Raw genomic sequence first — 26815 nt, 5'->3', positions numbered from 1 at the left:
TTTTATGCAGTGGTCTAAAAATAAGGTGTTCTTGCTAAAAAAAATCTTCACAATAACTGTTTAAATTGCTGCCTTTTTTGAAAACTTTTAAGTAAAAGCTTGGCTTAACTTTGTTTGAGATGTTGCTGTTTGCTTGGTGCCTAATTGCCTTACCCCGTGCTCTAGTGCAGAGAGTTGTCTGGGTCAGTAAATAAAGTTGTAGAAGCTTGTAAGGGCTGCCTGTTCTGTAGCTGCCTCCTCTACAGGGAACCCAAGTTGGTGGCCACAAGGAGGAATAGAAAAGGGCTGGGTTGTTAACTGCTGAAGGAGTCTACAAAGATATAAAAACGGCAATAAACCAAAACGAATATACTCACCTGAAAGTGTGTCTGAAGGCACGTGAGGCCAGCTCCCTGCTGAAGCTAAGCAGGGCCAGGTCTGGTCAGCGCCTGGATGGGAGACCGCCTGGGAACCACATGCAAGCCGCCTTGGGTTTCTATCATGGGAAGAAAGGCGGGGTAGAAATGTAATAAATAAATAAATGAAATAAAGGACAAACCCAGCTACCCCCACCCTTCCTAAAGGAGGAGTACAAAAAAGGCCACTAAGATAACTCCCTCCCTTCCCAATTAAAAGACCAAAGGCCTGGATAAATAGAAACGTATTTGTCTGGGACCTAAAAACAGACAGTGATGGCGACAGGCATGCCTCCCTGGACAGCATTCTACTAACGGGGAGCCACCACTGGGAAGGCCTGTTCTCATGTCGCCACCTTCCTCACCTCCCCTGGAGGTTGCACAGGAAGCAAGGCCTCAGATGATGAATGCAGGGTCTTGGCTGGTTCCTGTTGGAAGAGGTTGTCCTTGAAGTATTAAGGTCCTGAGCCACATAAGGCTTTATAGTCAAAATCAGCACTTTGAATCTGAATTGAGCCTGGAAACTAATTGGTAGCCAGTGCAGTTGTGTCAAGATTGCTGTTACGTGTTCAGACCATCTTGCCCATCAGCAACCTGGCTGCTCAGTTCTGCACCAGCTGCTGTTTCCGAGCTGTCTTCAAAGGCAGCCCTGGGCTTCTTCTGAGAGGGAAGGTGGGACGTAAATTTAATTACTAACAGCCACACCACGTTGTGATAATCTAGCCTAGAGGTTACCAGAGCAGAGACAACAGAAATTGGGCTATTCCTGTTTGGACAGGGGCACAGCCGGGCCACCAGTCAAAGCTGGTGGAAGGCACTTGGTGCCACTGAGGCCACTTGAGTCTCACACGGTAGTAGTGGACCCTGAAACGTCCCCAGGCTGCCTGCCGGTTGGTTGGCACCCTTGTCCTCCACCACATGGTGCAGACTCCAGCTTGTGAAGTCACAGCAAGCTCTGCCAGAGGTGTCCAGTGAAGGGGAGATGTTTCTGGAAGCAGCTTTGGTGGGGAGGGGCGCGCCCTGCCTGTCCTGGGAGTCCAGGGGGTTCACGTAGCTCCTTTCCTGCCTGCCTCCACAGGTGTACCACTGCTTCTTCCTCCCACCAGAGAAGCTGGCAGGACCCACTTGTTGGTGCTGGTGCTGGTTCCCTTTGCCGCCCTTGTGCTGGGGAGTGTTGCACTTCTTATCTACCGTCGGCACCGCCAGGGTGAGTTGCTGGGTGGCAGGTAGTGGCATCCCCTGGGATCTGTGTAGGAGAGGGACGTGGCTGGGGGGGAGGGTAGTAGTGCTTGTTTCTCTTCCAGTCGTGAGCTCAGCCAGAGTTCTCCCTGGGGGGTGGCAGGTGGCTAGAGAGGGCTGTGCCTTCCCTTCCTACTGCGGCAGAAGGAGACGGTTGGTGTGAAAAAAGGAGGCCTTGTGCTCAGCTCCACTCTCACTGGGGTCTACCAAGTGCTTCTCTGCAGCAGGGAATTTCCGGCCCGATTCTGGCTCGGAGCATGTGCCCCACAGGATAGTTGCACATCGGCATAAATCTAGTGTACTTCCCTTGCAGGAAAGTGCCGCTCGGGGCCTGCTAGTGTTTTCCAGTGAGGAGTCTGAACCCGGAGAGCCAAGCAAAGGGGCGTGAGCTAATTCCGGTGGTTCATGGTGCTCATTCAGGTAGCATCAGCTGCTGCCCTGAGACAGGAGAGGGAGGCCTCTAAAAATGCCCCAAGAGGCAGCCACGGGGTTGACCCTGGACCAGTCCAGGCCATGAGTCTGGCCTTCCGGGTCCTACTCCCAACACGCGGGTATCCAAACTCTGGCTAACGCAGCTTGGTCTGCTCGTGTCCTTTAAAATGCACGCCACAAAGAGGGGTTCTTGCCTCAGTCAGGTGGGAGGAGGAGGCTGGAGAAGGGGGAGCCCCTCCACTGAGGTACATTTAGGCAATGAAGCCGGTGGAGGTAATGAATTAATTAGTATGGGCATCTATGGAGGAGGGAAAGAGGTGGCATGGGGTGGGCGGGTGGGCAGACTCCTAGGCACGAGAAGCAACAAAGGCATCAGGACAAGGCGGCTTTGGAGTGTCGTGTTCCTGAGCACCGCCTGAGGTTGGCCCCCACCTGCCCGACGCATTCCCAGTCGGCCACAATCCCAGTGTTGCCTTGCGAAGAAGGTGCACTCTAGCTTTGACAGGAGGGTCCCCCGGGGTTCCCCCCCAGCCAGCCTTTGGCAGTCTCTCAGAGAGATGTCTTCTTGTGCAGCTGGGGTAGCTCATATGGGGGGGGGAGATTCAGGCAGAAGCCCCTGCCATCCACTCTGTGTAAGCTGTTGGCGAGGCTCACCTGGGAGAAGATGACCTGCCAACTTGGCCTGTTGGAACCGGAGCGTCAGTATCGCTCCAAAGTGGACGCGACGGCTCTGGCTCTAGATGGCTCCGCCTCTTGTCAGGAGATCGGAAGAGCCTCTGGATGAGGCCAAAGGGGGCCCGTCTAGTCCAGCTCCCGTCCTCACAGGGGCCAGCCAGACGCACCGCAAAGGGAGGAAGCCGGCAAGCAGGGCCTGAGAGCCAGCGCACTCTCCTCCTGCGGTCTCCAGCATCTGGCAATTGTGCCAGTCCATTGGTGCCCCAGAGGAAGTGGGGGTTCCTAACCCTAAAGCTCCTGCAGGGGACCCTTACTTTTCCCAGTGGGTCACAGTGTGGACACCCCAATAGAATCGGCCAGATGCTCTTCAAGTGCCTCGTGCCGCAGCCTTGACTCTTCCCTTTCTCCTGCCTAGATCTCTGGAAGCCTCATTGGAATCAGGTATGTCCTCCTCCAGTGGCTGTTTGGGGCTGAGGAGGAGGCTGTAAGGGGGCAGGGGGGGGGCTTCTGGGAGGGAAACGGCCCCTTCCCCTGCAAGGAGCTGCTGTTGGCAGGGAAATAATGGCCAAGTGGAGGCCCCCATCCCTGCTTCTGCAGGTCTGCCTGCTGATGTCTCCCTCTCTCTCTCTGAGCAGCCAGAGGGCCCCTTGCCACCTGTGCGGCAGCAGCCAACCGAGGAGGAGGAGTGCCCAGCCTTGCCCATCCAAGAGACGCTGCTGGGGGGGCAACCCGTGGCCCAAGAAGATGGCAAGGAGAGCCGTTTAGCCGAACAGGAGCAGCTCTGAAGGGCGCTGGACACCAGCCCCGTGCCTGAGACCTCCCTCTGTGACTCCCAGACCTGCGGCTGCAATCTGGCTGTGGCACTTTCTCCCTCCAGCTGGCTTGGGCTGTGTCCCCATAGCGCCGCCTGGCTGCAAAGCCCCAAAAGGAAGAAGGCCTGCTGCCCACCCGCCTTCCCTCCCTCCCTCCTCCTGCAGGGCCACCGGCTGAACAGCTGGAAGTGGAAGCTGCTAGCAGTGGGGGGGGGGAGGAAGGGGCCTCTCTCAGAGGGGTGGCCTTATAGAAATGCTGTAGATGGGGAGAGGAGAGGAGGAGGAGGTGAGACCATCATTCCCCTCCCCAAGACCATCGTTTGCCCCCGGGTCCTGGTCCTCCTACCCTTGGGATATTGTTGTTGCTCCCATTGTGGCAGCAGGCCCAGAGACCGTGTCCGGGGTGAACAAAAGGCAGAGGACTGGCTGTAGGTTGTCCCCAAACCTTTTAACATTCAACTGTGTGTACATGTTGGGGGGGAGCCATATGTCCTCCTCCCCCTGAATTCTGACTGGCCCAGGAGACTGGATCAACCCCTGCTTTGTCCTTCCCTCAGACCAGACAGACGTGTGGTGCCAACACACCAGCCCAAATAACAGAAACAAGATGTGTGCGCTGTGCTGGTCATGTTTTAGCAGGGACGAAGCAGCAACATTGTTGATATAGTTCAGATACACACTTTAAATATGTTTGATTTACTTTGCAGTTTTAGTGAAGTTTCCTATGGTAAATTATTTTCTGTTTCTGTGAATATATGAAGTACAGCAACACTTTGCATAATTTACACTAAAAAAACTCCAAAAACAATTGTGGAATAATGGCACTGACTATTCTGTAGAATAGTCTACAGTGGACATGAGGAGTATCTTCAGTTTACACAAAAGAAAACAGCGGGAGGTGAAATATATTCTAGCAAATTTCTAGGTGTGCTCTAAGCAGCAAAGTAAGGACACCAACAAACATACAAACATGTAATTCTCCATCTTTGGTGATGCAGTCCTGATTGCAGGAGCTGCCACCACTCACCCTATACTCAGAGGCACGTTACCAAATTTGGTTTCATGCCGGACACTGAGTAGGCCAAAGCCACCCCAAACTTGTCTCGTCTTGGGGATTGTCAGTTTGGAAGTGACAGCAGAGGCCCTGTTCTGCCCACTGTGCCATCTTCTGCCAGGAAGGTAGTGGGAGGCCTCTGGTCTGTGACTTGCAAGAGGAGCCCTACCAGGACCCACCAGGGGCAGATCTGGACACCTGCTTCTTGCAGTGGCCAGTCAGATGCCTCTGGGATGCCCGCTGGCAGGGCAGGGAGGCAAGAGACCTCTCTGGGCTCCCACTGTTGCTCCCTGGAATCCAGAGCCTTCAAGGGGCCTTTGTGCCTGCTAATGTTCCTGCCCCCCAGTCTGTCTAATCTCAGAACTATTGCTGTTTGCCTGTCTGTGGTCATGTAAGATGATCTGCCTGCTGTCTGTGTCGAGCATGGGGGGGGGCAACTCAACAAGAAGAAGAAGCACTTGCTCATATTTATTTTCTGAATGGTAATTCTGTATTCTTTATGTTTTGTTAATCTGTTTTTTATTTTGATTATATCAGTAGTCATCTACTGCTCTTGGGTGATTCTGGCTCCCCTGTCTTCCCTCAGCCGTTCTGTGCCTTTGCCCTCGAGGCTTAAGTTACTGCAAGAGCAGGTGCGCTTGGAACTGTTGAGTCGGGTGGCTGGAGAAATTGGTCGGGGGGTGCCTTGGAATCCTGTTTGGAGTGCTCTCAATCTCTCACACACACCCAAAGACAAATAATTGGGTGTTAGAACAAATGAAACCAGAACTGCCACTACAACCTAAAATGATGAAACTGAGGTTATCATACTTTGGACACATCATGAGAAGACATGATTCACTAGAAAAGACAATGATGCAGGGGAAAACAGAAGGGAGTAGAAAAAGAGGAAGGCCAAACCAGAGATGGATTGATTCCATAAAGGAAACCACAGACCTGAATGTACAGCTCTGAACAGGGTGGTTCATGATAGATGCTCTTGGAGCTGGCTGATTCATGGGGTCACCATAAGTTGAAATTGACTTGAAGGCACATAACAGTAACCCCTTGGAGTACCAGTGTACTCTAAAGGACCAAGGCAACTACTTCACTATATTTTTTTATTTATTTAATTTGTATCCCGCCCTTCTTCCCAGCAGGAGCCCAGGGTGGCAAACAAAGCACTAAAACACTTTAAAACATCAAACAAATCTTAAAATACATTAAAACAAAACAGCATTAAAAACATCTATGCAGATGTACATTTGCCAGGATGGCTATGAGGTTAAGCTGAGCCTTTTGGCTTGAGTGGGAGGCTAGCAGCTGCCCACCTGTCCAAGAGAAAGCCACCGGTGCCTCCTGGCCACAGAACAGCCACCAGCAGTTGCCTTTCTCTTAGGTTGCCTGCTACTGCGCAAGACCACTAAGGGTGTCTTCTTGTGCCAGCAAAATCTTTAAACTTTACAGTGAAAGCTGTGCTGGTGCTCTTGCAGCCCCCCACTCTCCCAGTGCCTCGTTCTGGAGGAAGGGTGCTCTGGCCCGAGTGAGAGCTGCGTGGGGGTGGAATGGCTGCATCATTTGATGTTGGGGGAGGGGGGCCAGGAGCAGCCATTCCAACTGCACTGCACGGGGGGGGGGGGGGAGGAGAGGCGGAGCAAGCCTGTTGTCTGTCGCCCCCGGGCTCCAAAACGTTGGGCTGGCACCGGGCATGACCTGAGGTGTGTCTGCTTGCAGCTGGGGGAGGATCAGTGGGCCAGGCCCCGGGGCGTGTGAGCAACTGGCTGATGTGCTGCGTTTTCTTCAAGGTGTGGGCCCGAGAGTCGCCAGGGCGGTGCCCTTGGGCCTCAGTACCTCTATGATGCCCATATAGAAGTCCCCAGGGCGCAAGAGCCGATTTCAGGTTTCCTCCTCTTGCTCAGTTCTGGCCCATCAAGCACTGAACGAGAGCTGATTCCTAGCCTGCCTTTGGGGGCAAATCCTTCCGAGATGGCTTGCAGATGACTTCATTTTCGAAAACGGCAAACGCGGTATTGAAAAGGCCTCCTCGGCGCTGGAGGGTCCTTGGCGTGCGGGGAGCCCGCTGCGAGTCTCTGCCGGCTCCTGGAAGGGCTCCGTCCAAAGGAGGCAGGTGCCCCCTCTAGAGCACGGGCGGGCGTTGGCACTGTTTCCCCCCGGCAGGGCTCTTTTTGCTTCGGTGGGTGAGTTGCCCTTCTGAGAGCCCCTCGTCACGAACAGTGGCCGAATCTCCCTGCGGGAGCTTTAAAAACGCGGCCACATTTCATGGCGCGCCAGGAGCCGCCGCCGCCCCCTCGAGCGTGGCCTTTGCCGTGGCACTTGCCGGCGGCGAGGACTCGCTCTGCCCACCAGGTGGCGCTCCTGCCCCGCGCCAGCCGACTCTCGCCGCCTTCGGCACCTGGATGCGGCTCTGCGCTGGGGAGGGGGGCCGGGGTCGCGTCACGCTCTCGAGCGGCACGAACAGTTCGTGGCCAGGCCGGCGAGGCCGCGGGTTTCCTTCCCGAGGCAGGAAGGCCTTGGCAAATGCAGCAGTGTGGGGCCCCTTCGGCGGCGGGGGGGGGGGTCGCCCCACGGCCCGTGTCCGATTATGCCATCCCCTGGGCGAGGGCAGCGCATATCAGCAAGAAGGAGGTTGGGGCAACTTCCAGAAGACTCTTCTCAGTGGCTAACCCTCTCCCCTTCCACAGGATGCGGAAGACATAGGAGTTCTGCTGAGAGGGAGCCGGCTCTCACAAAGTAAGGGGTCCGCAGCGCCCCGTCTCTCCTAGCCCCGGCAGCGTGACTGGAGGGGGCCCAGTGCCATACCTTTTCTTGCACGCGGCTTGGGGCGTTTTAAGCGAGTGGATGCCGCACCTGCTACCCGGAGCCACCCTGGCTGGGCTGCCCCGCCCCGCCTCGCCTGTGGGCCCAGATCCATTTTCCGCTCCCTGCATCTCATGCATCCAGGCCGAGGACCTGGGGGGCACGTGTGGGGCATCCTGCTGCTCCGGGTGGCCTCAGAAAAGCACCCTCCCCCACACACATAAGCTGGGAAGGCAATGCAAGATGCTCTGAGTGGCATTTAGTGGCACGTTTTTATACTGCAGAAACAAAAGGGGAAGAGCACCAAACTGAAGGCAGGAAAGAGAGACAGGCTCTGGTGCTGATTAGATTTGTTGTATGCTCCATGCGGTTCAGAATTTGTCCTTCAGGAGCTAAAAACAAAAACAAACTAAAATCATTCTCGTAAAGACAACACCATGGTCTTATACATTAACAAAATACTTTTAAAGACCACATTCCATATGACTCACTTTGCATACTTTTTAAAATGTCATTATGTTGTATCCTTAAACATTAACATGAGACTGACACCTTATGAAACTGTACTGTGTACCTCAAACAAAACAAATTCTTGTGCTGGCCAGCTACAACATGAAACTCACCCTCCCCATGAAAAAGCGAAGATAATGCCCTATACTGGCCAGTGGAGATCTGTTTCCTTTACTCTATCCAGGCAATTCAAGTTCCTTGTCCAGCACCACACTCAACGCAACCAAACTCAAATGTTGCTGGTGTCCATAGTCAGTATATAAATCAGCCCAGCTGCACAATCACTGCATTTACAAGTTTAACTGATCCAGCTGGTACTTACCGTGACTGACTGACATGTTCAGTGGTTACAGAAAGTCAGCCAAGTTTCATACAGGACCTTGTTTTTGATTTTATTTAAACTCAAAGAAATCCAAATCCTCATTCAACCCCAGAGGTCCCAGACTTTTCAAGGAGATAATCCAGAATAGCTCGCTCTTGCTGTTTAGTCTATCATTGCCCACAACTCTTTCAATGGCCCAAAATGTTATATCACTTGCCTTGTGTTGTTTCTCAACAAAATGTCTAACCATTTAGTGACACGTTTTTGTATTGCAGCATATTAAAAACATTTGTATACTTCTCAAGTACTGTAAACTTTCCAGAGGCTAAAGAAAAAGGGAGGATAGAAATGGAATTGATGGGAGTTTTTATTTTTTATTCTAAATAGAAGCTTAACAGACTGAAAGAGCATCCATGCATGGATGTGGCCACACGCACGCAGGCACACAGACACGCACACTGGCAGAGAGGGGGAGGAGTTGCATTCTTCCTTGCAAACATCTTGCGGAGCTACGTAAGTGGGGGCTGAATCTGAAGTGGGGGGCGCTGACATTTTATGCAGCTACAAATGAGTGCAAAGCAAGCAGTGGCTCCACATGACTCCTCGGCGTGCGCCACCCCCTCACCCCCACCTGCCCGTTCCGTGGGCATCAGGGAGGCCTTGAAGTGTGTGGGTGTCTTAAACAGTCAGGGGGCTCCTCCCTGCCAGGGGGGCCATCCTCATCCACTGCCTGCCTGCTCCCCCTGTTGACTCTGGCCAGGTCGTAATGGGGGGGCACTGGGCCTGGTGCTTTGCTTTCCCCCACATCTGGCCTGTGTGACGCTTTGTGGGGCACAAGGATCACAGGATGCTGCCTTGGACCAAGTCAGGCCTATTGCGCTGTGTGTAGTAGTGTTGCTTAATTTCGTTTAAAAGCAGCACCACAGCAGCAGAGAGTAACAGCAGATGTTGAAATGCGAGTTTGCCGGCGTGTGCGTGCATTTGCCTAAGAAAGCAGGCTTTTACCCTGCATCAGCATCACTGAGACTTGAGACTTAGTAAAATAAGAAAAGCTAGTTTATTTATAGGAATACATAGTAGATAGAAAGGCATACCTAGCTCTAACTAAGTTGGAGGTGTAACGCCCAGGTGCGGGAGTCAGCCCCATGCTCGGAGAGAGAGCAGAGACAAAGAGAGTCTCCTCTGTCCTGGTCAGCCGGAGGACAAAGGAATGGAAAGGGCGGAAGGAGGAGGGGCAGGTAAGCTTCCCTAAAGGCGTCACAGTCTAGCGACAGAAGGAAGTCAGTCCCCTATCTTCCCTCTGGAGCTTAAACAAAAGAACAAAACAGGAGTTGCTCTTGCCCCACTTCCAACAAGGCCAATGGTCCATCTAGCTCAGTATTGTCTACACCAACTGGCAGCAACTCTGCAGGGTTTCAGGCAGGAGTCTCTCCCTGCTCCACCTGGAGATGCTGCCAGGGATTGAACCTGGGACCTTCTGCATGCAAGGCAGGCGCTCTTCCACAGAGCCACAGCCCTTTGCACTGCGCCACTCCCAAGCTTGTTTGGCAGGGTTGAGGCCAACAGGCTAGCCTGACCATCAGCCATCTTTGTGACGACACAGAGTGCAGGCAGACATGCTTTGCCTGGGATTTCTCTTGCTTTTTCAGCCAATCGGATTCAGATCTAAGCTAAGGTCAAGGTGCTGGTTTGGTGTACAAAGCCCTATGCAGCTTGGGACCAGGATACCTGAAAGACTGCCTTATCCCTTACATACCCAGCTGATCACTGTGCGCTGCAGGTGAGGCCCTCCTGCAGATACCATCTTATCAGGAGGTTTGTTCCGCACAATATAGGAAACAGACCTTTAGTGTGGCAGCACCTACCCTGTGGAAGTCCCTCCCTTTGAATATTAGACAGGCACCATCTCTGTTGCCTTTTCAGCACCTACTGAAGATCTTCTACTTTCAATAAGCCTTTTAGGTAGAGCCCTTATCCCAGTCTGCATATGCGTTGGGATTGCTTTTTAAGATGTTTTAAAAGCTTTCCTGCTTGTGTCTCCTGGGTGTCAAGGGCCAGCTAAAGATCACCCCCACAGGGAATGGCTCAGGGTTACGTGCCCTGCCACCTGTGCAGCCATGGGCAAGCGGCATAGTACCAAGGAGCCCAGTTGCCCCCCCAGCTGGCAGCTGGCTTGTGCAGCTCTGGCAAGCTGAGCAGGCCCTAGCCAGCTGGGGAGGACTAGCCTCAGCGGGAGGCAATGGTAAAGCCCCTCTGAATACTGTTTACCATGAAATCCCTATTCATAGGGTGGCCATAAGTCGGGATTGACTTGAAGGCAGTCCATTTCCAGAGTGTTTTTAGTGTTTTTGATTGCCATCCTAAATAAACAAATCTGGGAGTAGGCCAGAGTCAGTGAGGATTAAAGGCCTCATTGTGGCTATTTCTCTCTCTCTCTCTCTCACACACACACACACACAATCTTTGGAGGTGATGCTCAATTTTCTGCCACAGGCAGATGTGCAAGGGAGCAAGATGCAGAGCACTAGGAAGAGGCCTGCCTGCCTGGGATCCCGGCTCAGAGCAGGAGCAGTTGACATGGCCACCTGCTCAGCCCTGGTCCTCCATGCGACGGCTTGGCATTTGTTCTCTCTGTGGATGCCAAATTTGGTTCCATAGACTGGGCTGCTGGTCAGATCCTTGGTTTGCCTTTGCCCAAGAGCTGCCTTCCCTATAAAGACAGGGCCGTGCCCTGTCCTTGCCCCCCTCCCCTGCTTGGCTCCAGGGGGTAGAGGGGTTGGCCAGTGGGCACCTGCATCCTCTTTCTCCCTAAGCTCGCTCTCTCTCACACACACACTCGACTGCCCCGAATCCCTTCTCTGGGTCCCCTCCACCACACCTCCTTTCCTCACTCATCCTCTTGGCCGGGGTTGGGGTGGGGGCTGTGCTGGCTCTTTGCTGCATCTGAAGGATGCTCAAGAGAGGCTGGCAGTGACGCTGCCCCCTTCCTCAGGTGGGCCCTTCTCTCCCTCCCTCCCTCCTTGCCCAGCCCCATGCATTGGCTGCCCACCCAGGCTGATGACATCTTGGCAGCCCCTGCCCCTCCCACTCCTTACTCTCTGTTGCCCTGACAATGTGGACAATTATGTGCCATTATCCTGCCCTGCACAATGACAAAAAGCTGGTATTTAAATGTTAATTATACTCCGCAGTGCTGGACAGCTGCAACAGCTCCCTTCTCTTCCAGCTCTGCAGTGTGGAGGCGAGGAGACAGCCCCTCTGCAGTCCAAGGGCCCTTCCCTATTTGCAGGCTGGTAGCCCCCACCACCACATAGTTGGGGCCTGTGTCTGCACTAGGGCGTTATTCATGCCCCTGTGGGTCACTGCTTTCATGCGGGGGGGATTGTGCTGCTTCGTCCACACGCGATCACTCTCCACGGAATGCCTCTGAAATGATCCCAGGTGTTTCCCCGTCCACACTAGCAGGCGGTGCTGGATGGGGCGTGTATTCACGAGGTGTGTTGCTCTCCTCTTCCTGAGCACTGCCCCGCTCACCCTACGTTTTGGAAACCTGGGCTCCATTGCGGACCATGCTGTCGGGGATTTGTTGAACTTGGGTTTTTAATTCTGAAACAAACGTTTTCTGATATGTCAGATTGACAAAAGAGCAGTGTGTTTTGCTCCAAGCCCAGAAAAGCCTGAGAGGCTCTTGTGGGCAGGGAGGTAGGGGTTTATTTACCTGTGGCCTATCCCTTTGCCAATACTTGCAAGTTTTCTGATACACCAGATTTGACCAAAAGAGCAGTAAAGGAAAAGTGTGTTGCTCCAGGCCAGGCAAGGTTTTGGAGTCTCTCCCATGTGAGGCCCCTGCCATTTCCATCCCTCCCCTTGTCTTTTCCTGTCTCCTGCACCTGCAAGGACAAACTTTTATTTTTATTTTTAATATAGCTGTTTTATGCAAGAGCAATTCTGTGCAAACGAGCTGTTTTAAAAATAAACATACCATGAACGTGCCCTTAGCAACAGCTGATGGGAAAGGGCAGGCCACATCCCTTCCTTTGGCTTGATGAAATGAAATGGAAGGAGGGGGCTGATAAGCGGCACCTAGTGAGGCGCCAGCGCATGTGGAAATAAACCCACCCACACAGCGCACTTCCGTGCACTCACAGTCAGGTAACCTGCAGTTTTATATTGGGTTTTCCTTCCTCATTGGATTATCTGCAGATCAGGAAAGTGTGAATTTAGTGGTGGGAAGTGCGGGCTGCCACTTTGACGAGGAGGACATTGTGGGGATGCCATGGGCAGCCCTCAGCCTTTTTATATATATATATATATAATTTGATTTATATCCCACCCTTCCTTCCAGCAGGAGCCCAGGGCAGCAAACAAAAGCACTAAAAACACTTTAAAACATTGTAAAAACAAAACAGCATTAAAAACATTTAAAAAAACTTTTAAAACGGGTTAAAAACATTATTAAAGAAAACATATTAAAAGCAATTCTAACACAGACGCAGACTGGGATAGGTCTCAACTTAAAAGGTTTGTTGAAAAAGGGAGGTCTTCAATAGGTGCTGAAAAGATAGCAGAGATGGCACCTGCCTAATATTCAAGGGGAGGGAATTCCACAGAGTAGGTGCCACCACACTAAAGGTCCGTTTCCTATATTGTGCAGAATGAACCTCCTGATAAGGTGGTGTCTGCAGGAGGCCCTCCCCTGCAGAGTGCAGAGATTGATGGGGTATATAAGGGGTACGACAGTCTTTCAGGTATCCTGGTCCCAAGCTGTATATAATAATAAATAATATTAATAAATTTAATTTTTGTGTCGCCTATCTGGCCGAAACCACTCTAGGCGACGTACAACATTAAAATTCAACAATACAATATAGATACATAATAAAATACAGTGCAGTCAACATAGGGCTTTGCACACCAAGACTAGAACCTTGAACTTGGCCCGGTAGCAAATGGGCAGCCAGTGCAATTCTTTCAGCAGCGGGGTGACATGCTGGCGATACCCTGCCCCAGTGAGCAGTCTCACTGCCGCATTTTGCACCAGCTGCAGCTTCTGGACCAACCTCAAGGGCAGCCCTGCATAGAGCGCATTACGGTAATCCAGCCTGGAGGTTACCAGTGCATGGACAACAGTGGTCAGGCGTTCCAGAGACGGGCCCTGCTCAGTGCCAGAGCATCTGCTTTGAAGCTGCAGAAGGTGGCAGGTCCACCCCTTCACATATCCAGGCCCGGGTGAGAGAGTCTCCGTGCCTGAAACCCTGCAGAGATGCTGCCAGTCAGGGCGGACAAGATGGAGCAAGGTGGGCAGCTTCTGATGCTCTCAACAAGCTGAGCATCAGTAGCACCTGGGCTGTGTGGCCATGCCACGGGCCAGTGGGAGTGAGGCTGGCCACAGCAGTGTCTTTATTGTTATTATTATTATTATTATTATTAAATTTTATTTATACCCCGCCTTTCGGCCAAAGGCCCTCAAGGGGCTTACAAGAAAAATAAATTGGCTTTCTTCTGTCGGAACAGTCAGCTGGGCAAGGCCAGGAACACGATTGCACAGATGATGGTTTTCTTGATTTTTTCTCCTTTACAAATATGTTGCCTTTCCTACAGCAAAGTGGCGCTTGTTCGGAAGTAAATGCAATTAGCATCAGGGGTGCAGAAGCAAACACCGTTTTATTCCTCTAGTGAGGATGATGTCATGATTTAAGTGAGTTTAAAATGTGACACTGCACATGTTCAGAGCATTTTTTTTCAAGTCAGGGCTGCCAAAAGCTTTTCTTGCTCTACCATACTAAGAATGCAGAAGCAGTTATAAAGCAGTGGAATGGGGGGAGGGAGGGGGAGAAGTGTTAATTGTGGGCTGCACAACAACTGACGCAGTGCACATGGCCATCTAAAGCCTGCCCCTCCCCCCATAAGACCATTAACTCCAGGTTTGCAATCCCCAGCTGCACCAGAGCCGCCTGGTAAGTATGCGTGCAGGATGGGTGGGGAGCAGGACACATCTTTGAATGCTCCCTTGTGTTAAAATCTGTGTGTAGAAAACTGGCATGGTCAGAAGTAGGCCGGGCTAGCATTGGTCTCCCTGCTTTGCTTGCAAGGAGTTTATTTCACAATGGTACTCCTGAAGAGGTGCCGTCCTCCCCCCCCACCATAGGATTCTGACTAGACTAGGCCAGTGGTCCCAATAGCCAGAGAGAGTCCCTGAGACTTGGCTTGGCCCATTTCGTTGCCACCCAAGAGTTGGCAGGCCAGGATGGGCAGAAAGAGCTTGTGGCCAGCTTCCCGCTGCTCTCCACACTCAGGCACTCACCAAGCTCAGGCATTGCTCTCTGGGACACGGCACCACCTCTGGCCTTGCCGGCAGGCTGGGCACACACGTGCTATAGCTGGGCCCAAGTGGTTTCTGTGTCTGTGTGTGTGTAATCTAGGCATGCTGTTTGCTGATCCTCCAGGCAAGCCAAGCAGGCAGGCAGCTGGCAGTTAGCAAGTAAACCCTCAGGAAGACAGGCAGGCACTCAGCGTAAGCAAACAGGGAGATTATCTGTAGCAGAATTCATAATGCCGGAAAGCACAAAGGCTGGGTTGCTGTTGGAGGCAATGAAATCAACATGCACAGCTGAAGAGCCTTTCCCCCCATGCCTGGCATCCCTCCGGAGTCCGGCCTGCTGCTTTCCATAAGGACCCCCCCCCATTCTGAGGCTGGATCTGATTGCATGGCCCACATCCCATTTCCTTTCCTTGGGTAAGGAGGCTCCCTTTACCTCCCACTCCCAGCATTGATCAAAGGCTGCTTCCTCTCCCTCTCTGCTGCCTCTTCCTCCCCCATCTACCCGACTGGAGCCCTTAACAGTCAGGCGGAACTCTAGCATTGGTGTGGGTTCCCTTGAGTGAGAGGCAGCGGGAGGAGGAGTATAGCTATGGAATTTATACCCCGACTGGCAGAGTGGGATGCACTTACAGCTACTGCTCCCTAGTTTGCCATCTTTGGCCCTAATCTCAGTGCTACATACTGTTTTATTGTGTGATGGAGTCAGGATGTGCCTTGATGGGCATGTGGCAGGGAGTTACGAAGATACTGCCTCAATTTTTGGTGGCTGTGAGCAGGGGGAAGTACAGTTTGTGTGGAGGGGATTGTTTACCATCTGGGGTGCCCCCCTCTCCCCATGATTACCCCCTCCACTCCCACATAAGCATTTCATAGAATCATTAGAATCATAGTAGAGTTGGAAGGGACCCATAAGGCCATCAAGTCCAACCCCCTGCTCAATTCAGAAATCCAAATTAAGGCATCCACGACAGGTGGCTGTCCAGCTGCCTCTTGAATGCCTCCAATGTCGGAGAGCCCACTACCTCTCTAGGTAATTGATTCTATTGTCGTATGGCAAAACAGTTAGGAAGTTTTTCCTGATGTCCAGTTGAAATCTGGCTTCCTGCAACTTGAGCCCATTATTCCATGTTCTGCACTCTGGGACGATCGAGAAGACATCCCGGCCCTCCTGTGTGTGACATTTGGATGCTTCCCCACTGAGCCCTTGAGTCTGGTGGTGCTAATTAGTACCAGGTTTGTCTGTAGTAAGATGATGGATGAAGGGACCAACCTGGCATGCATCATTGAGATCTGGGTGGGCCAAACCAACACCAGGCCACATGGGAGAGAAAGCTGGAGTTGCCATTGTCATAAGAACCTAAGAAGAGTCTGGCTGCTGGATCAGGCCCAAGGGGGCCCATCTAGTCCAGCACCCTGTTCTCACAGTGGCCAACCGGATGCCCCAAAGGGAAGCCCACAAGCAGGACCCGAGTGCAAGAGCAACTCTTCCCTCCTGTGGTTTCCTGCAACTGGCTAATAGTCATTGATAGCCTTATCCTCCAGGAATTTCTCTAATGCTCTTTTAAAGCCATCCAGGTTGGTGGGCACCACTGCCTCTTGTGGGAGCAAATTCCACAGTTTAACTCTGTGTTGTGTGAAGAAGGACTTTCTTTTGTCTGCCCTGAATCTTCCAACTTTCAGCTTCATTGGATGTCCAGGAGTTCCCCATGTCATGGCATCAGCTTGCCACAAATGCCCTGGTCCCTCCCAAGTGCCCATCCGCCCGTGCTGCCAGGGAAGGGGGAAGTGAGCCTTTATGTCCCTTCCTGAGCCTAACATTGGCTTTCAAGAGAGGCTGTAAATAAGACGTGGTGGCTCCAGTGACTGCCCATGCCATTCCGCGTATGGCTGGCCTGATATTTCACTGCCGCTGACAGCTGAGATGCTCCAGATAGTTCACTTAGCTGAAGAGGAGCCTGGAGCAGAAGGGCAGAGTGTGAGGTGGGAAGTTTCCTTCAGACATGAAGCTGAGGCTGGAGGAACGTGCACCGCTCCCAGAGGTGGGGGTAGCCCAAGAGGAAAACAATATTGATCCCCATGAAGTGGACTATTTTATTTCCTGATGGGCCAGTCACAGAGCAATGAGCTTTGGCAGGGCCTGATGAAGGCTACAAAGGACCAAGGGCGGATTAAGATGGTTGGGAGTCCAGGTGCAGTCCCCCAAAGCCCCCCCCCAGAATGGAATGCATGCTTTGAAAAAAAAACGTATTGAATTGATGCTTATTTATTTTATTAAAGTATTTGCATACTGCAACACATGCATACTCATATCTGAATGGTGTACAATTCTGAAAAAAACACTAATGAAGCAGCAACAATAAAACAATGGCAGATTATACACTAGAAAAAGCCAGAATAAAAAGAAGGTGGGAAGTAGGTGCCCCACAAATTAAGGCTGGGTATGTGTCTAGTATCAGATGACATGATGAGCTCCACAAATTTCCTTACAACTGTCTTTTTATTTTATTTGCTGCTGCAAAGTCATTGATTATGTCCTCAAAATCCACACTGTGCAGAAGACTTGTTGTTGAGATCTTGCATTCAGCATGCATGCCCTCACTTCATGTTTTATACTTACCATTTTTGAAAATGATTTCTCAGCACTGCAGTTGCTGACGGACACAAGTAAATTCTGAGGGCAACATCTATATTTGGAGAAACATTCCACATTTTTTTATCTATCTATCTATTTATTTATTTATTTATTATTTAATTTCTATACTGCCCTTCCTCCCAGCAGGAGCCCAGGGCGGCAAACAAATCACTAAAAACACTTTAAAACATTGTAAAAACAACTTTAAAATACATTAAAACAAAACAGCATTAAAAACATGCCCACCCAACTGCCTGTTTCCTCTGCCGTCTCAGTTTATCCGCATAGCGGAGGAGCCACTGGAAGAACAATCTCTGGACCCCAGCATGCCTGCCTCCCCCAAAGAGGTGGTGGTGAGTAATCTCCAAGGAGTCAGAGCAGCAGGTCTGGTGCTCACATCTTGGCCCACCTGACTGTTGTTTGCAAGGCTGGATTATCCATGGAGCAATTGCACCTGGGCCCTGCCTGCAAGAGGGCTCAGACTCTGGGCTTTATTTCTATCAGGAGCGTAGTATGCAAAATAAAAACATCGCTGCTCCAGAACAGGGGCACTTGCTTAGGTTCTTGAAGCAATTAGGTGTTTCATAGGCTAGTAAAAAGAAATAGACTCAACAAACCAGAAACAATACTTTAAAAATAAATGGGGGAGGGGGGGAGCATCCCTCTGAATGTAAGAGCAACCGGGCTGGATGAAACCAAAGGTCCGCTTTGTCTGGCATCCTGCTTTCCACAATGGCAGCCAGATGCATCAGGAAGCCCATAAGCAGCGTTGGAAGCCAATGAAGTTTTTCTCGTTTGTCCTCCCTGAGCATAATCAGAGGTAGACTTACCACTGAACCTGGAGAAGGTGTCCAGCAATGGATAGTTATGCTACATGGCTGTATGGAACCTCCAGGCTCACAGCCCCCCTGCTTGCAAATAAGCTGAAGTTGAAGAGGTTAGCAACAGGAAAGGGCTCTCGGTGCCACATCCTGCTTTGCCTAATCACCTTTAACAGGATGCTTCATGTACCGCGTGAAGTCCTGTTCTGTAACAGTCACCAAAAAACAGAAACTAATTTCTTTTGACTTTGCAGCTTTGCTACATCGCTGCTTTGCGTGGAAGCTTCGAGCAACAAACACTTGCCCTTAGTGATGTCGTAGAGAGGGTCTTCAAAAGCCCAAAAACAAAACACTTCCACAAGCTCATGCCTGATGAAACACAGGGGAATGAAGTTGTTTTGGAAGGTTCTCAAAAGTTCAGAGTAGAATCATTTTGTCCAATTACTGATAAGTTATCCACTTGCATAAGTTCATGTCTTAACGTCCCCTACAAAACTGCACTGGACAAGTTTGGATTCCTCAGCAATATAATTAATATGTAAAGTGAAAACATCCTCTGTGCCGCTGCAAATTTACAGGAATGTTACCCAAAAGATAAATATTTTCCTGAAGAATTTCTTCAGTTCAAAAGCTTTGTGAAATAGTCGTGTTTGCTGCTACAATCCTAAAAAATTTCAAGAGAGTTGTGGCGCAGCAACTGCAAGTACTCTTGGATGAAACAGATTATCTTGACCCATCCCAACAAGTCCCTCTGCTGCTGAGAGAGCTGTGTTGGTTGCCAGTTTGCTACTGAGCCAGGTTCGAGGTACTTGTGTTAATTCACAAAGCTCTAAGCAACTTGGGTCCAACGTACCTTAAGGACCAAATGATTCCTTATGCTCCAGTTCAGTCATTCCCTGCAAGAGGCTTGGTTGGCTGGCTGGCCTGCACCAGGGACTGAGCCTTTAGTGTGGCTGCACCTGCCTGTGGAACTCCCTGCCGGTAGAGGGCCGGCAGGGACCATCCCTCTCTTTTTTCAGATGTCTTTTGAAAACTGTATTTTTCTGTTTTTCACCAATCTGCATTTATTTATGTTTTTGATGTTTTTAATGATGTTATTATGCTTGATTTTGCTAACAAATATTTGTCTTTATATGTTGTATCCTGCCTTGATAGATTCTCATGAAAGTGTGGATTATAAATACATAAATAAAGATATTTTAAAAAGTAGGATGTGGCCAAATAACAATTCTCCCTGGGAAGCCTGACAGTGCAAATCCTGTACACCATGTTGAACAGTTCCATTGGGTTCAATGGGGCTTGCTCTTATAGTCTTCAGTCGGTGGAGAACTGATGCTGCAACAGCCTCATCCCTGGTGCCTTGGCTCACTCCTGGAGCCACCAACACATGAGCATGGACTGACATATGCAGGCTGTGCTGGGTGGCGGTGGGTAGGGAGCATAGACTGGATTCTTTCCAGGTCCGTTCCTGCCTCAGGTGATCCTGGACCGGAGCCGCCAGAGCCTAACCCGGTTGCTCTGGAGGGAAAGGCGCTCCCCCTGGGCTGCTCCTTGGCCCACGGAGGGCCTGCCTGTCCAGCCAGTGGGGGGGAGGGGCACTTGCGGCCAGGCCAGGCCGGGGGCTCCACCGGACACTTGCTCCAGCATGTCAGGCATGCGGCATCTCATTAGTGCTCCTGCCCTCGAAGTGGGGATGGAGAGCGCCGAGACCTAATTGAATGTAACTAATTATTCACTCAGCAAATGTTCAGTTTAAATGGGATTGTGAGGGACCAAATTACTCATTCCAAGAAGGGGGACGGCAGAGAGAAAACAAATAGAGGGGGATTGCGGCCTGGCGGCTCCTTGGAATACCAATTACCAGATAAAGTGATTGGATAAATCTTTGCAGAGTGAACAAACTGTACCAGTCACTTACTTCTGTCCGGCTGTTATTAGGAGGCCATGAAAAATTGCTCCTCATCCGCGGCTGCTTTTTACTGTCTCTGCAACTTCACCTGCCCTGCTGCCTCCAGAGGGCCCACCCACCACCCGTGGGGAGGACGAAGGGGGCTCAGGCTCAGGGGCTCAGGCTCAGGGGCTGCAGGCAGGTGGGGTGGGGGAAATGGCTTCCTGGTGAGCCCCAGCAGAAGCACCATGGCAGGGGGCAGGTTGGGAGCTGCCCCTCATCCCAGGCACTGGCTGCATTATTACCCCGGCCTCCCTCCAAAGTGGCATCCCTGGCTCTTCCTCCAACCACCTGTTTCACCTTCACTGTTGGCCATGTGCAGAGTTTTCAGCGTTCTGTATGTTTACCTGAAGAAGCAGGCTTTCTACCTTGTGTTTAAATTCTGAGGCCTCAGTAAAAACAAGAAAAACTGCTTTATCTATAGAAATAATAACCAGAAGCAGAAGCAGATTTATATCCTGCCCTTCCACCCAGTAGGAACCCAGGGCAGCAAACAAAAGCACTAAAAACACTCTAAAACATCATAAAAACAAACCTTAAAATATATTAAAATGTCTTTAAGAACATTTTTAAGAAAGGTTTAAAAACATCTTTTTTAAAAAAAGATTTACAAATGTATTAAAAAATAATTCCAACACAGATGCAGACTGGGATAAGGTCTATACTTAAGATGCATTTTTAAAGAGGAAGATCTTCAGTAGGTGCTGAAATGTTAACAGAGATGGTGCCTGTCTAATATTTAAAGGGAGGGACTTCCACAGGGTAGGTGCTGCCACACTAAAAGTCTGTTTCCTATGTTGTGCAGAATGAACCTCCTGATAAGGTGGTATCTGCAGGAGGCCCTCACCTGCAGAGCGCAGTGATCGACTGGATATATAAGGGGTAAGACAGTCTTTCAGGTATCCTGGTCCCAACCTGTATAGGGCTTTGCACACCAAGACTAGAACATTGAACTTGGCCCGGTAGCAAATGGGCAGCCAGTACAATTCTTTCAGCTGCGGGGTGACATGCTGGCGATACCCTGCCCCAGTGAGGAGTCTCATTGCCGCATTTTGCACCAGCTACAGCTTCCGGACCAACCTCAAGGGCAGTGCCACATAGAGTGCATTACAGTAATCCTGCCTGGAGGTTACCAGTGCATGGACAACAGTGGTCAGGCCATCCCAGTCCAGAAACGTCAGCAGCTGTCTTATCAACCGAAGCTGGTAAAAGGCACTCCTGGCCATTGAGGTCACCTGGGCCTCTAGCGACAAAGATGGATCCAGGAGCACTCCCAGACTACGGACCTGCTCTTTCAGAGGGAGTACGACCCTATCCACAGCAGGCAACTGACCAATTATCCAAACTCAGGAGCCACCAACCACAGCGCCTCTGTCCTGCTAGGATTATTTATTTATTTTGTATCCCGCGCTTCCTCAGAGCAGGAGCCCGGGGTGGCAAACAAAGTACTAAAACACTTTAAAACATCATAAAAACAGATCTTAAAATACATTAAGACAAAACAGCATTAAAAACATTTTAAAAAACAACCTTAAAAAAGGGTTAAAAACATTATTAAAAAACATATTAAACAATTCTGACACAGATGCAGACTCGGATAGGTCTCAACTTAAAAGGCTTGTTGGAAGAGGAAAGTCTTCAAAAGGCGCCGAAAAGATAGCAGAGATGGCACCTGCCTAATACTCAAAGGGAGGGAATTCCACAGGGTAGGTGCTGTCACACTAAAGGTCCGTTTCCTATGTTGTGCTGAACGAACCTCCTGATAAGATGGTATCTGCAGGAGGCCCTCACATGCAGAGTGCAGTGATTGACTGGGCATATTAGGGGTAACCACCAACCCACAGCACCTCTGTCTTGCTAGGATTCAGACTCAGTTTATTGGTCCTCATCCAGCCCACCACCAAGACCAGGCAGCGGTCCAGGGCTTGCACGGCCTCTCCCGATTCAGATGTTATGGAGAAATAGAGCTGGGTATCATCAGCATACTGCTGATACTTCGCCTCAAACCTCCTGATGACTGCTCCCAAGGGCTTCATATAGATGTTAAACAGCATGGGGGACAAGATGGTACCCTGCGGCACCCCACAGCACAGCTGCCAGGGGGCCGAAAGAGAGTCACCCAATGCTATTCTCTGAGAACGACCCTGGAGATAGGAACGGAACCACTGTAAAACAGTGCCTCCAATACCCATCTCACCAAGTTGGCCCAGAAGGATACCATGGTCAATGTTATCAAAAGCTGCTGAGAGATCAAGTAAGAGTAACAGGGTCGCACTCCCCCTGTCCTTCTCCAGGGGCGACCAAGGCCGATTCAGTCCCATAACCAGGCCTGAACCCAGACTGGGATGGGTCAAGATAATCTGTTTCATCCAAGAGTACTTGCAATTGCTGCACCACAACCCTCTCAATCACCTTCCCTAAAAAGGGGGTATTTGTGATGGGTCGGTAGTTGTCACAAACCAGTGGGTCCAGGGTAGGCTTTTTCAGGAGTGGTCAGGTCACTGCCTCTTTCAAGGCAGCTGGAACCACTCCCTCCTGCAACCATATGTTGACCACACCCTGAATCCACTTGGTCAAACCCCCTCGGCAAGCTTTAATAAGCCAAGAAGGGCAAGGGTCAAGAGGACCCGTTGCTGGCTGCATCGTCGCAAGCACCTTGTCCACGTCATCAGGCTGCATCAACTGAAACTGTTCCCAAGAAGTTGCAGCAGACGTTGCACTGGACACCTCACTGGGGACTACAGTAGATGTGGATGGGGCATCGAGACTGCTACGGTGTCAGGCCCAGGATGTGACTCAGGAACCAGACCAACGGCTGTAGTTAATTCGTGTTTTATTAGGGTAATGTCCAAACAAAGACTGCGTTTTCTCATGAAGCAATACAGGGATACAGGTCCTGCGGCATTGGGAGAAAGTTGACAGAGCAAGGGACTTCTTCCCGCCTGTTCTTTAAGAAGGGGCCAAACGGGCGCGCAATCTTTCGCTCCTCCTTAACTGCCCCTCAGGTACTGCCCGCCTTCCCCCCCTTCTCTCCTGTCTTTTCAGCTGTCTGCGTGTGCGCGGTGAGGGGGGAAGCATCACCCCCTCCTCTTCTGAAGTTTCCGATTCCAGGATGGGGGATAGGGGAGGGGCTGATGGTAAACTGCCTCCCCGCTTTTCGGCTGTGAGCAGCCCTCCCTCTTTCCCCTCTTGCTCTGAGCCTGAAAGAGGGGGAGGCGTGAGAATGTCCAGGGAGGGCTCAGGCTCCCCGTTGCTAAGCGACCTTATCACTGGCAGTTCCTCTGTTTCGTCTTCGCTCCAAAGGGGGGAAGTTCCTCCCCCTTCCCTCTGCCATCCATCCGAATACTCTTCTCCCAACTCTCCGGGATCCAGCTCCCCAGGATTGGGACCCCAGCTCTGCCTTCCGACACCATCCCCCCTCCCAGGCTGTGCCCCCCTCCCCTTGTCTGGCTTGGGATGGTGGGGAAAACGTTGATGGAAAAGTTTTACCAATTCTGGAGCATGCACATCAGCTGCATCTTCCCATGATCTGTCAGCCACCCCATAGCCTTTCCAGTGAATCAAGTACTGCAGCTTGTGGCGTCTGATCCTGGAATCTAAGATCTCCTCAACTTCAAACTCAAGCTGCTCATTTATCAGCAGTGGAGCTCCGGGAGGTTCCTCCAGCCGTAACTCACTGGGAGAGGCGGCTTTCGTTAAGAGGGATCGATGGAACACAGGATGTATTTTAAACGTGTCAGGCAGCTTCAGTCGGTACGCCACAGGATTGATTTGAGTTTCTATTTCGAAAGGACCCACCCTCTTGTCTTGTAATTTTCTACATTTGCCCGGCATCTGGAGGAAGCGGGTGGACAGCCATACCTGGTCTCCCGGTTGAAGGGGGGGGCCCTCCTTCCTGTGCAGGTCAGCAACTCGCTTGTACTCCGTTTTGGCTTCGTTTAACTGCTGTTTCAGTGTCTGTTGCGCCGCTTGCAATTCCTTAAGGAAGTTCTCAGCTGCCGGTACCAGCATTCCTTCTGAGCTGCTTGGAAAGACTTTAGGATGGAATCCATAATTAGCGAAGAACGGGGTTTGTTGAGTGCTGGAGTGCAGAGAATTGTTGTAGGCGAACTCTGCAAAATGCAAATATGACACCCAGTCAGTCTGTTGATAGGACACATAACTTCGTAAATATCTTTCCAAAACGGCGTTCAAGCATTCCGTCTGCCCATCTGTCTGGGGGTGATGGGCGGAGGAGAGTTTTAATTCCATCTGCAACTGTTTCCACATTGCTCTCCAAAATTTGGCTGTGAACTAAGTTCCTCGGTCTGAGACTACGCTGTTTGGCAATCCATGCAGCCGGTAGACTTCTTTTATGAATAACTTGGCCGTTTCTTTAGCCTCTAAGGCCCCTGCACAAGGAAGAAAGTGTGCCATTTTGGTAAGTAGATCCACCACTACTAAGATGGCTGTCATTCCTTGGGACTTGGGTAGATCAGTTATAAAATCCATGGAGAGGTCCTTCCAGGGTTCGTGTGGGACAGGCAATGGTTGTAACAGTCCTGCTGGTGTCCCTGTTTGTGTTTTTGTCCACAGACAGACAGAGCAGGACTTTACATAACTCTCAATATCCCGACGCATTTTAGGCCACCAGAAGTCCTTGGCCACGTTCTGAATGGTCTTGTAAATCCCAAAGTGTCCCGCTGTGATGGAATCATGACACTGGCGTAGGATTCTGAGCCTTAATTCCCCTTCTGGCACATATCTGGCGGTTTTGAACCATAACAGTCCATTTCTCCAGTGAAAGGTTACTTCTGAGTCTTGACCTTGTCCCGTCTCCTGCTGATATTTTAGCATGTCTGCATCTTCTTGTTGTGCCTTTTTGAGTTCCTCTTCCCATGAAGGCTGGCATACTCCCAACGTTAATTTCTCTGGCGGGATTACGTACTGAGGCTGGTCCTCGGATTCACTTTCTTTGTATTGTGGCTGTCTGGATAAGGCATCCGCTCTCTGGTTTTTGGCTTGGGCATGGTAAGTAATCTGGAAGTTAAACCTAGTGAAGAACTGGGACCATCTTATGTCTCTGGTTCAGCTTTCTGGCGGTTTGGAGGCTTTCAAGATTCTTGTGGTCGGAGCGCACTTCAATTCGATGAGAGGTCCCCTCTAGGTATTGTCTCCAGTTTTCAAAAGAGTCCTTGATGGCCAGCAGCTCCTTCTCCCAAACTGTGTAGTTCTTCTCTGCAGGCTTTAACTTCCGAGAGAAGTACGCACAGGGGTGCAGCTCCTTCCCTTCTTGGTCTAATTGTAGCAGGACCCCCCCGATGGCAAAATCTGAAGCATCTGCTTCCACTACGAAAGGGCGGTTCGGATCAGCAAAGCGCAGAATGGGCTCAGTAGCAAACCTTCCCTTCAGCTCCTCGGTGGCGTTCTCTGTCCATTGAAACTTCTTCTTCCCCCTTAAACAGTCAGTCAGAGGAGCTGTTAATTTGGAAAACCCTGGAATGAACTTTCTGTAATAATTGGCAAACCCCAAAAACCGTTGTACATCCTTTTTGGTGACAGGTTGGCCCCAGTCCAATATGCAGCTTACTTTCCCTGGGTCCATCTCCACGCCTTCCGCTGAGATTCGATATCCAAGGAAGTCTAGAGACTTGAGGTCAAATCCACATTTCTCTAATTTAGCATACAGGTGATTTTCTCTCAGTCTCTTCAACACCGTCTTCACATGCTGGTCGTGGTCTTCCTGGTTCTTTGAGAACACCAGGATATCATCTAAGTAACAGATTACATACGTGTCCAACAAGTCTCTAAACACGTCGTTCATGAATTTTTGAAAAATTCCTGGACTTTCACAAAGCCCGAACGGCATGACCAGGTATTCATACTGTCCGTAAGCGGTCAAGAATCCTGTTTTCCATTCATCTCCCTCCTTCATTCTGATCAGATTGTACGCTCCTCTCAAATCCAACTTCGTGAAGATTTTTGCAGAGCGCAGTCGGTCCAGCAACTCTGAGATCAGGGGCAGCGGGTAGCTGTTGGGGATGGTGATCTGGTTCAATGCGCGATAGTCGTTACAGGGTCTGAGTTCCCCCCCCTTCTTTTTCACAAACAATAGTGGCGCTCCCGCAGGGGATTGTGAGGGGCGTATGAATCCTCGCCTCAGGTTTTTATCCAGGAATTCCTTCAGGGCCTCCCTCTCATTCTCTGTGAGAGAGTAGATTCTCCCTGATGGGATGCTGGATCCTGGCACTAGGTCAATCGCACAGTCGTAAGGGCGGTGGGGGGGTAAAGTCTCTGCCTCTTTTTCATCAAACACATCTTTGAATTCTTCATACTTTGGCGGCAGGGTCACTTGCTCGATCTCTTGCACTGCCCCCGCTAGGGTGTTCTTGATTCCTTCAGGTTGACAGTTCTCCTGGCAATACTGTGAGGTGAACCACACCACCGCCTCCTTCCAACTTATTTTGGATTCATGCTTTGCTAGCCAGGGCATTCCCAGAATCACCTCGAAGTTCGAGAGATCTGACACGTATAGCAAAATGAACTCTTCGTGCCCAGGGATTTGAAGTTTCACTTCCTCCGTGGCTTGTGTCACCCCTCCTGACTTCAGGGGTCTCCCATCGATAGTCTCCACAGCTAGGGGAGCGTCCAGTTTCCACCGGGAAATTCCATGACGCTTGACTAACTTTGCATCAATAAAATTTGTGGAGGCTCCACTGTCAATTAAGGCAGTGGAATTAAACACCACTCCTCTGGAAGTTGTAATCCGAATAGGCAAGACCAACACCCCCTTTGAGGGAGGTTGGATCGTTGGGGGGCCTTTATACAACGCTGCCCCCAGTCCACCGGCCTGCATGTGGACTGGGTGTTCTAGTTTC

The 26815-nt window shown here is 50.8% G+C and overlaps 1 protein-coding gene across 2 annotated transcripts in view; it reads left to right on the top strand.

Annotated features, from left to right (window-relative positions):
* The window catches only part of CD40 (CD40 molecule), a 35151-nt gene extending 29997 nt beyond the window's left edge, over window positions 1-5154 (top strand). For both annotated transcript variants that reach the window (XM_061630696.1, XM_061630697.1), the window contains exons 7-9: window positions 1474-1602; window positions 3157-3182; window positions 3377-5154. In XM_061630696.1, coding sequence (XP_061486680.1) covers window positions 1474-1602; window positions 3157-3182; window positions 3377-3526 — 305 coding nt within the window. In that variant the 3' untranslated portion in view covers window positions 3527-5154. The remainder of the gene's footprint in view (window positions 1-1473; window positions 1603-3156; window positions 3183-3376) is intronic.
* Window positions 5155-26815: the final 21661 nt, after the last annotated feature.

The sequence above is a fragment of the Rhineura floridana genome, chromosome 6 (assembly GCF_030035675.1).
Source record: "Rhineura floridana isolate rRhiFlo1 chromosome 6, rRhiFlo1.hap2, whole genome shotgun sequence".
NCBI classification, from domain to species: domain Eukaryota; kingdom Metazoa; phylum Chordata; class Lepidosauria; order Squamata; family Rhineuridae; genus Rhineura; species Rhineura floridana.
Note: the sequence above shows the minus strand (reverse complement) of the source record. Positions and strands in the feature narration are given on the sequence as shown.